The sequence below is a fragment of the Apus apus genome, chromosome 5, assembly GCF_020740795.1.
Source record: "Apus apus isolate bApuApu2 chromosome 5, bApuApu2.pri.cur, whole genome shotgun sequence".
Taxonomy (NCBI): domain Eukaryota; kingdom Metazoa; phylum Chordata; class Aves; order Apodiformes; family Apodidae; genus Apus; species Apus apus.
This window is the reverse complement of record NC_067286.1, coordinates 12,576,556-12,586,954: the sequence shown is the minus strand read 5'-3', so window position 1 is coordinate 12,586,954 and position 10,399 is coordinate 12,576,556. Positions and strand designations below refer to the sequence as shown.

At 42.4% G+C, this 10,399-nt stretch overlaps 1 protein-coding gene across 1 annotated transcript; it reads left to right on the top strand.

Moving 5' to 3' along the window:
- The first annotated feature begins 378 nt into the window (after positions 1-378).
- On the top strand, positions 379-8,887 carry PSMA1 (proteasome 20S subunit alpha 1). The gene is made up of 10 exons (XM_051621416.1): positions 379-509; positions 1,114-1,158; positions 2,933-3,034; positions 3,540-3,643; positions 4,466-4,554; positions 5,250-5,320; positions 6,189-6,318; positions 6,951-7,030; positions 7,911-8,015; positions 8,524-8,887. The coding sequence occupies exons 1-10, from the start codon at positions 507-509 to the stop codon at positions 8,578-8,580; spliced, it is 786 nt and encodes a 261-aa protein (XP_051477376.1). The 5' UTR covers positions 379-506; the 3' UTR covers positions 8,581-8,887.
- Positions 8,888-10,399: the final 1,512 nt, after the last annotated feature.

The following is a 10,399-nucleotide window of genomic DNA, read 5'->3' as shown; positions in this document are numbered from 1 at the left end:
CCAGTGCCCTGATCTTCGGCGGTTTGAATAACGCCCCAGCTTTTCCAAAACCAATGAAACGCCTGACGTTTTCAGTTTTAGCAAGAAGAACAAACGAATTCCGGAATTCCGCAATCCAGGCTTTCCCCGAGCAGCGACATTTCTGCGCCGCGCGGGGCGAAGGGAAGCGCCCCGCGGGTAAGAACGCACGGCCCGGCCCGGCCCGGCCCGGCCCAGCCGAGGGCAGGCACTCGGGACCGGGGCTTGCAGGCGAGCCCGGGCAGAGCGGGGCCCGCTCCCGGCGCTGCCTCCGGCCGCGGCCCCCGGGCGCCCCGCCGCGCTGAGGGCAGCGCTGCGCATGCGCGGGCGGGCGGGCCCCGCTGCCGGGGCGGGGCGAGGGCCGCGCTGCCGCTCGATGGCTCGGGGCGCGGCTGGCGCTGCCTGGCCGCCTCCAGCCCAGAGCGGTCGCTGCCGGAGCGGTCCCGCCTCGCTGCCGCGGAGCCCGCGCCGCTGTCGGGGGAAGGAGGATGGTGAGCGGCGGCGGGACGCGCCGGTCCCGGGCGGGGCGGCCCCGCGCAGCCTGGCCGGGCTGCAGAGAGAGCGGGGAGGGCGAGGGGGAGGGCGAGAAGGCGGGAGCGGGGCAGTGAGTAAGCAGTTCCCGGGCCACGCGGGGCCGGGCTGGGCCTGGGCCTGGGCCTCGCCGGCGGGCCCCGCCGAGGGGAAGGCGGCTGGGGTTTTCCCCGGGGCTGTCCGGGGAAAGGTGCGATCGCTTTTCCCTCAGCGGGGCCCGGGGAGGGAGAGGGACGCGTGGGCGGCGGTGGGGCGCGACCGCTTGGGCCTGGCCCGGCGTGACGCTGCAGAGCGGGGCTGGTGGCTGCTCGGCGGCCCCGGCCCGGGCCGAGGGCATCGCTGGGCCCGGCAGCGGCTGTGGGCATCGCTGGCCCCGGCAGCGGCCCGGCGGGGCAGGTAGCGGCCCTCCCCGGGCACCGGCAACGCGCTTCTGGTTTCTCTCCTTACGCCGGGGCTGAGGCAGCGTGAAAGAGCCTGGACATGAAATAACCGCGACTCGCCTGGAGAGCCCTGTTTCCCCCTGCTTATAACTTATACTGACGGATTGTGTCTTGTTCATTCCAGTTTCGCAACCAGTATGACAATGATGTCACAGTTTGGAGCCCACAGGTAAATTATTGTTAAGGTTGCTAACTGGCTTCTTACTTGCTTTTTTGTTTTTCCTTCCCTCTTGCATCGGTGCTGTCACAATAGCCTAGATTGTCTTCAGGTGCTTCAGGCTTCCTGCAGGATTCTCCCTTCTTGTTTTGTGGGCTGTAGCTTTCTAGAAAGTCATTAGCATATCTCTGAGCTTCTGGTGTATGAACCTGAATGCTGCTCAGATGGGCCCCAGGACCTCAGAGTACTTAAGACAGTTGTTTTCTGGATGTACCTGTGAGGTACAGATGGGTGCTGTCATAGTTGGCTGTTGGACTACGTGATCCTTAAAGATCCCTTCCAACCCAAACCGTTCAATGATCAATTCACGAACCTGCAATAACAAGTTGGGAAGTAAGGTATGAAACAGCATGAGACTAAGCAGTTAGACTACTGCTAGGTTATTCTCTCTTATTTACTAGCTAATATTTGAAGGGAACTATTTAATTTACAACGGGGAAGAACTGTCTTAATATATTATTTTTTTAATTAAGAGATTTACTGTATTCACGTTGTTCAGAACAAAATCGAATTATTAAAAGTTTGTATTGGTGCTTAAGTAAGAATAGGTTGTCTCCTTCAGGTGAGACATAACAGCGTGTTTCTCTTTTCATGCACGTTTTTACTGCCTTGTAAGCCCCTATGTGAATGACTGTACCCATAGGGTAATCTGAAATGTGGGATCTGAAATACTGATTTTTGTTGTATTCACAGATCTTAATTTTCTGTGCTGAACTGGTCAGAAACATCCCTGTTGAATTAATTCTATGTATGAAGCTTATAACATTAAGCCTTCACCCTTTTACAGCAATTCATGAAGGTTGATAAATATGTGTTGGACGTCACAGTGCTTCCATACTGCTCTTCTGCATGAAATACCCTATGTTACTGAAATTCCATTTAAAACTTAGTGGATGAAATGGAACATTGGGGTATTTTGAGCATCTAGTGAACTTCGTATTACTGTAGATTAAGAAATGTTTTACCAAAAATACCCCAAAATCAGGAACCTAATAGATTATCCCCAGTACATTTCACTGTAACAGCTGTTATTATCACAGCTGGTGGGGTGCAGCTGTGTGCTGTAGTTAGTTATTCCAGTACTTGCACAGTAGCAGTAAACTTGAGAATGACCCAGAATGACCAGCTAGAGTGCCTAAAACGAGCTACTTTACCTTCAGTAAAGTTGTCTTATTTTCCTGCAAAGCTCCTGACCGCCTTTGCAGAACTTGTGGGGACTTAATTGTCTTGGAGACCTCTACTCCTCTTTCAGACTTTACTGCAGTTGACTAATAACTTGTTCAGAAGTTATTAGGGAATGGATGGTGAGACACAACAATTGCATAAGACTCATTTCTTCAGGAAACTCGATTAAAAGTTAAGTGTCCAACTTCAGCTGGAAGTTCTGTATTTGAAACACATTGGGTCAAATACTGATTCCTTTGAAGACAGTGACGAAAGTCTTGTGATTCTTACAGTGTCAAGGTTATTCACCCTTTCCTTTAGCTTTCCTGTTTCTTTGAATGCAGTAGTGAGTGGCTCAGAGATGGCCAGATTTTTATGGGTTAATGGTGACGCTTTTGCAGAAGATACTTGAGTAAGTCTGTTGTTTGTAGGTTTCAACTGTTCTGCAGTAAGTGTACCTGCTGGGGTACGGGAATCAAAGGTTGGAAAATAAAAAAAAAAACATGGGAGATTGATACAGAGGATTAATTTTAGATTCATTACTTTAAATTTTATTTGGCAGGGCCGAATTCATCAAATAGAATATGCCATGGAAGCTGTGAAACAAGGCTCAGCTACTGTGGGGCTGAAGTCGAAAACACATGCCGTTCTGGTTGCTCTCAAGGTAACTTCAAAGCTGTGTTCTCAGGGCAATAACTTGAGTAGAAAAGTTTTGGTTTGGCAAATCAGTTTTGTGCAGTCTGAACTTCTGTGCTTAATGTAAATGCAATCCCAGTTTCCTTCTGTTTGAGTATCAGTGTGGAAATAGAAATATTTTCAGTACTTACGCAGAGCAGATTCTCTCAAACTGGTGAAGGAAATGAGGGAAAGATTTTTTTTTTTCCCTTTAAAAGATGCGTTTCTCTTTTTTTTTTTCTTTCCATTAGCTATTAAGTAGTAAAACTATTTTTTTCTTTTCCCAAAGCCTGAGTGAGTGTCTGTTCTTTCTTTTATTCTAATAGTTTCCTACTGAAGTGGAATTAGGTTTTTCTTGTATTCTCTTGCGAGCTTATGATTTTTTTTATTGTTTCATGATCGTATTCAGTTCTTGTTATAAATGTTAGCAGATTTTTCCACAGTGCTTGGCAAACTGTTTAGTCTGCCACACAGCTTTCTCCTTTTATGCATAGAGAGCACAGTCTGAGCTGGCAGCTCATCAGAAAAAAATCCTGTACGTTGACAACCATATTGGTATCTCAATTGCTGGACTTACTGCTGATGCAAGACTCTTGTGGTGAGTATCTTAGTTGTTGACACGCACAGTTCCGCAACAATGAGTGAAAAGTTCATTTGTAGACGATTGCGAATGAAATGTTATGGTCAGCTAAGGATTACTCTTGAGTTACTGCTGTGTTGTACTATGCCAAAGACCTCAGCATGAAATTCTGGCAGATTTTTAACTAGTTGGCAGAAATCTCATTTGTTTGGCCCAAAATTTTGCTCTTTGGTTTTATTACCAGTAAGACAGTCCTGTCTGGTTTCCTTGGTGTGATGGGGTTTCCGAGCAGTCTGAGAAAAGTGCATCACTTATTTCCCTCATCATTTTTTAAAGTTATTAAAAATATACACTGCTGTATGTGTTGGCCTCAGAGGGGCTTGCTTATTACCTGCTGGCCGCATAGTTTCATGAGATGAAGTAAAGGTACATGGTAGGAGGAGTGTTCCTCAGCTTGATAGGAAAGGACAAAGAAGGCACAGGAAGAATTTCTGGAATAAATTGTAATTATCATAGTGTTACAAAGCTATGTTACCATTTAACTGTGGCTTTTTTTCCAGATTATGTCTGTTGCTGGCATGAACTTCTACCTTCTTTGCATTTGTATGGCTGAAATACTGTAATACTCTTTCAAACGTGTGGTCAACTTTCTAAATGACAGTTATAGGTCATGATGAAGTGAAATTATTTGTAATGCCTTTGACCCATTTTCTCAGTGAGTGGAACTGAAAGAAAATGTGCTTACCTTAACAGACAAGGTTTTAGGCAAAAACTCATTGTATCTTTCATCTGTGCATTGGTTTGACTTTTTGTCTTCTTTCTTTTCTTTTTTTCTCCCAGCAATTTCATGCGTCAGGAGTGTCTGGATTCTAGATTTGTGTTTGATAGACCTCTTCCAGTTTCTCGCCTAGTGTCACTAATTGGAAGCAGTATCTTTTTTTTAATTTTTTTTTTATTTTTTTTAACACTTGTAACACTTATACAGCTTTTTACTTATTCATAAAATGATTTTCATGTATTACAGCTTAAAAGTCATATTAAACTCAAAAAGTTAATTCAAAGCTAATGTTTCTTTATCCCTTTTGCTTGGATATTCTTTCAGAGAATATCCTATAACAGGCACTGAGCTGGTAGAGAAGCAACCAAGTGCTATGCAACGTTTAACACAGCACTGGTTTTCTGTTGCACAGCCCCATGCCTCTGGAGGTGGGGGAGGAAAGATGACTGCACAGTTCAAGATATGATTGTTTACTGGATTGCAGCTGCTCGGACAGAATGTGGTTTTTTTGTGGCAACTTCTGTTTTCTGCATGTGACGCAGCAGAGGCCTCATGTTCTGTTATTTGGTGCCTAGAAAAGAAATGAAATGAGGCTGTGCAGCTTTAGGTGAACTCTATATGTCTATATGACTTGATTCAATGCACCACTCAGTTATTTGGGGGAGGCTAAACGCTAAATTTTCTTCTGGTGAAAAAGAAGTTGGTGTTCCAAGTAAGTCCCAAGATCTATTTCCTTGAACATAGTCTTCACTGCTGCAAAAACATTTTCAAATACTGTTTTGTCTTAGGAAAATATTTTGGGTAATTAACAGGTTGTTTTGAGATTGTTTCCTTAGTTTGCTTAAGAAACCCAGATACCAACACAGCGTTATGGCAGAAGACCATATGGTGTGGGGCTGCTCATTGCAGGTTATGATGTAAGTAAGCTGTTCTAGTTACTATTGGTCTAAAATAAAATGTTAGATGTTAAGAGGGGCAGATAGAAGTAGGAGGGGTGGACTCATCAAAAGTCTCTGGAAAAAGAAATAATTTCTTATATGTTCCCTTCAAATATAACTTAAAATGTTTATAGCTACTCCTAACTACAATTATGATGTGTATGTTTGCAAAAAAATAATTATTTTCAGTTGCAAAAATGAAATACTGCAAAAATAAGATTTGTTAAGGGATCAAAATGTTGATCCTGTCATGACAGTAATTACTAGTGAGTATGGAGCTTTACAAACTACTATTTTAAATAGTTGTAATAAAAATAAATAATGTGAAATCATTGCTGGCCTCTCTCCTACTTGTTCAGCAACAGCAGTTTGCTTAATGCAGCACACACAATATCTCTGTTCTGAAGATTTTTGACACAAGGAATGTTGAAGTTAAAACTTCATCTTGCCTGAAATCTTGCACAGCATGGTTAAGTCTACAGCAGGTTTTTGCTTTTGTGCAGATAAGACAGAACGTGTGTAAAATACCTACTGCAAGCCTTGAAGTAGGCAGTGTACATAAGCACAGAATAGTTTGTGGAACAGAGAAAGAAACATCCCACCCACATAAAAACTGCCTTTCAATGAACAAAGTGTAAATAAAGATTCCTATATTTACTCTTACAATAGCTTTCAAAGAATTGTATAACAATAGGATGATAAACAGTGTAAAATCTATACATGTGTTCGTATGAGCTGTGCAATGTACCACAAAGCAGAACTGTGTGTTAGAAAATATCATGTGTTCCAGCAGCAGACTTGGTATGAATTTGTTTTATGTTCTGTGCATTTTTTCCCCTCTTTCTAGGATATGGGTCCTCACATCTTCCAGACTTGTCCCTCTGCAAACTATTTTGACTGCAAAGCAATGTCCATTGGTGCTCGATCACAGTCAGCACGAACTTACTTGGAGAGACACATGACTGAATTTACTGATTGTGAGTAATGAAACCCTCTCTATCTTGTATTCATCAATTATGCAGGGCTTTTTTTGCTACTCCTCCATTCTTTTCCATTTAGTAAGGTAGGAAGACAAATCTGGGGAGCCAGGTTTGGTATAAGTGTAAATCTGCATGAAGATAAAAGATTACAAGTTTTACTTCTTTAAACATCTGAATGCTTATTACATCTTATGAAAGCAGAAATTGTGCTTGGAAAAGCAGAGAGAAAAAAAAAGCCTCTGCCCTGTTTAACCCAGGGATAACATAGTAGGAATAATATGTCAGGGCAAGTATTTAGGGGTGTGTTTTAAGTGGTGAATTTATATGAAACTGATGTGGAAGCTACTGAATGGCTTTCTGAGCAAAAAACGGTGTGATTATCCCTGCACTGAAGTAAGGGCAGGTGCAAAAACCAGATGCATTCGACTGCAAATATAGGGAAGGGCTGGTTTCCCAAGGCATACTTTTGTGACCAACTCTGTCATTAATACCAAAAGTACCTAAGGAGAGTTCAGGAAATCAGACTAGGCAAGGTGTTCTTCTAGTCAGCTATGAGTGGGGAGAAGGGGAGATGATAGTCTAGAGGTAGTGCCATAGATTTAGTAAGTGTCTTTCTGATTTCATTTAAGGTAATCTAAATGAACTAGTTAAGCATGGACTACGTGCCCTGAGAGAGACTCTTCCTGCTGAACAGGATCTGACCACCAAGGTAAATACCACATTTTCTTAACAGGATCCTTTACTGCCATTTTTGTTAGAAACTACCATGACAAAAGTTGTTTAAGTTATGGCTAGTACTGAAATTTGGAAGCTAAACACTGGTGGATAGTATCATCTTTGTTGCATATGTCACATTTATCAGCAGTTTCCTTAATTATCTCAGATTTTAGTTTCTTAACAAGAACTTTATCAAAATAAGACACTGCTTCCATGATTGCTTTGTTCTAGTTTAAACTTTCATCAGTGTTTAAGATGCATTACATGTAAGTAGAATCACAACTTCACATTGTAAGCACAGTCAGTAATTCATGTGGGAGGCAAGGCAAAGTAATGCACCCACAGTTCAGTGTCCCTGGCATAAAAAAGTTGCAGGAAGTTGTGACAATGAACTGGGGAACTTTTGCACAAGAAGATTCTAAGGATATCCATTAAGTATCCATTAGTTGGTGTTCTGCTTGTGGCTGGTCTAACCTTTCCCATATTTTGTGGTTGTTTTTTTTTATTCTTAGACCACTCTGATTTTTAGAACTCTTAAAACAATGAAAATGCAAACCAAGATTAAAATAAGTGGTTTTGAAAAATGATGTGCTATTAAAAAGAGAACAAAAAAATGAAGGAAAATGAAATCCTTGGATGTACTTAAAAGATTTTAAAAGATTATACTTTTTGTAGGGAGTAAATAGGCCTCCCTTTCCTTTTCTAATACAATCTACCAAAGAGAGAGTCTCAAAATTTCCTCTTCTTGTTAAATAGACACAAACAGTAGCACAATGAGTCTATTTATCACAGGAGGAAACTTTAATCTGTTTCGCTGGCAAAATTATTAGCAGAAAAATGCTGCTCACTTCTGTCAAAATTTTTCTTAACAGAATGTTTCCATTGGAATTGTTGGCAAAGACATGGAGTTTACCATCTATGATGATGATGATGTAGCACCATTCCTAGAAGGCCTTGAGGAAAGGCCACAGAGAAAGGTATGTGTTTTAGATGTAAATAAATAGCTTTTGTTGAAAGACAACATTTTGTGATATATGACCTGTCACATTTATGTTTACAACATTTAACACTGTTCTATTCTAGCAGAGTTTTAAGAATGTGATTTTTAAATCTGAAGTTACTACATGAAAACCATGTATTCTTGGCAGCAAACTGTGATGCTTATTCAGTGAATTTATGCTGAACTGATGATGGGCCTTTCCAAGGGCATTTTCTTTCCTTGTCTCTGGTCAAGTGCTGGTTCTCATGTTTTTGGCAACAGAAGAGGCTACGTATGTTTCTCCTGTCTGTCCCAAGATGCATCCTTAGTCTCCTTGTTACCACCTCTGTCCTACTCTCTGCTTAATTTGGGGTAACTCCACTTTGTAAACCATTTGCAGACATGACCTGCAGTGGTGCACTTGTGATGCTCAATCCAGGATAAAGCTGACTTGTCAAATGTTGTTTTCTGCCCTTTTATAACATAAATTCTTTTCTCTCTTAAAGCCTGCTCCACCTGCTGATGAACCTGCAGAAAAGGCAGAGGAACCCATGGAGCACTAGTTGGTGGACGAGTTCCTCTGTGCTAACTTATGTCTCCTTATACAGGAACATTTATCCATTTGCTGGTAACTTTATCCTCACCTATATGCATTTTCTGCCAATATATTCTGAGGATTACTATTAAAGAAAGAAAGAAACCAAGCCACCTATCCTTAAAGGTAGACAGGAGGTCATCATTGGGTGTATTTTCTTTGACAGGAAAGGTGTAATCATTTTCTAAATAGTACATGATACTGTTTTTTAATTAAGAGCATACTGTCTCTAACTTGTAAGGGCGAGTGGAAATAAATCACTTTCTTGGAATCTACTGTGGATCTGTTTTTTGTTTTTTCTTTTTCATTAATCTTAGCAAACACCTATTCACATACTTCTGGCATATGAAGGTGCCATCCTCCATTTGACCATTTGTCAATTTGAGTGTTTACTTACTATATATAAATGTGGTGCTCTTGGAAAATTGAACTGAGAGGGCTTCAGAATGTCTACAGAACTAAAAATAGTTGTGGAACAAATAGGATACAGCGTGTTTGCCCACATTGTCTTTTCATTGTCTCTTCGTTGTCTCAAACTCACCTCGAAAACACTTTTCTGGTTACGAGTGTTTCCCAGAAACCTTGCAGGCTGAGCAAGCCTGGAGCTGCCCCCTCCCTTGTGCTTTGGTTTTGTTGGTGTTTTTTAGAGTTCTCTGCTGAAGTAAATCCCAGCTCCTGTGGAACTGAAGTGTATCACTTCATCTCTTTAGATCCATCAGCCATGGTGTAGCAAGGGGCTTTTAGCTCACTAATGGCCTAAAGTGAAGCACTTAACAGTCCCATGAGAGGTCTCCTGAGCTGTGGAGTCTCTGCCTTGCTGCTGGGGAAACTGGGGCTTTGTCCCTTTGCCTTGCTCTGACCTAGTGCCAGCAGGATTCCAGCTGAATGCCACGACATTTGGGAATAGCAGCAACTTCTTTAGGGATGTCTGTCAGAGAAGCACAAGGAGTTGGTGCTTTATTTTCAGGAAAATGAGTTTGGCATGGCATATTTTCCATGTGGGGTCATTGATTATAATTCTTTCCACTGATGAACGGATTGAAAAAGATAAACAAGTTTTTGAGGTCGGGAGCTTGGTGTCTTCAGTGTTCTTCAAAAAAGACTAAAAACTTGCATCTTTTGTATGAATTAGTAAAGCACAGTGCTGTTGTGAACAGGCTTTACATAAACCATGTTGAATCCATCTAAATAAATCACTCATTAAAACACCAACAAAAGAATTATGTCAGGGCTGTATGTTTGGTGTTAAGCACTAGATCAAGCTGCTTGTCATTTTTTCCCTATTTTTTTCTATTAATATTTGTTTCTATTTTCTATTTAATATTTTCTATTAATATTTTTTGAATTTTGAATTATTATTTTTGAACGTACTCATGTTTCTATTACTATTTGTCCCTACTACTATTTTCCCCCTATTATTTTTATTTTCTTCTCCCCCCTGTTTTTAATTTTTTTCCCCACTATTTAAACTTTCTACCTTTTCCCGTCTTTTTCCCCCCTCCCCTGATGTGGGGGGTTTGTTTCCTTTTGTGTTTTCCCACTCCCTGCCCTTCCCCTGCCCACGGAAGGTGTCCCGGGGGTTACCAAGCCCCCCCCCCTCCCGCCCACGCGGGCAATTCCCGCCACGCCGCCGTGACTCGCCCGGTGCTGTGACGTCAGAGGCAGAAGCCCCGCCCCCCTTCGCCCCTCCCCTCGTCCTCGTGGCGATTGGGCGCCCCACGGAGGCCCCGCCCCTTTCGCGTTGCCGCGCGGGCGAGAGGCGTGTCCCGCTCGGGCCGCCGTACGGC

Coding starts and splice junctions, on each gene's coding strand:
- PSMA1 (XM_051621416.1), top strand. Junction 3,035..3,539: donor CCGTTCTGGTTGCTCTCAAG/GTAACTTCAAAG, acceptor TTTTATGCATAG/AGAGCACAGTCTGAGCTGGC. Junction 6,319..6,950: donor CATGACTGAATTTACTGATT/GTGAGTAATGAA, acceptor ATTTCATTTAAG/GTAATCTAAATGAACTAGTT.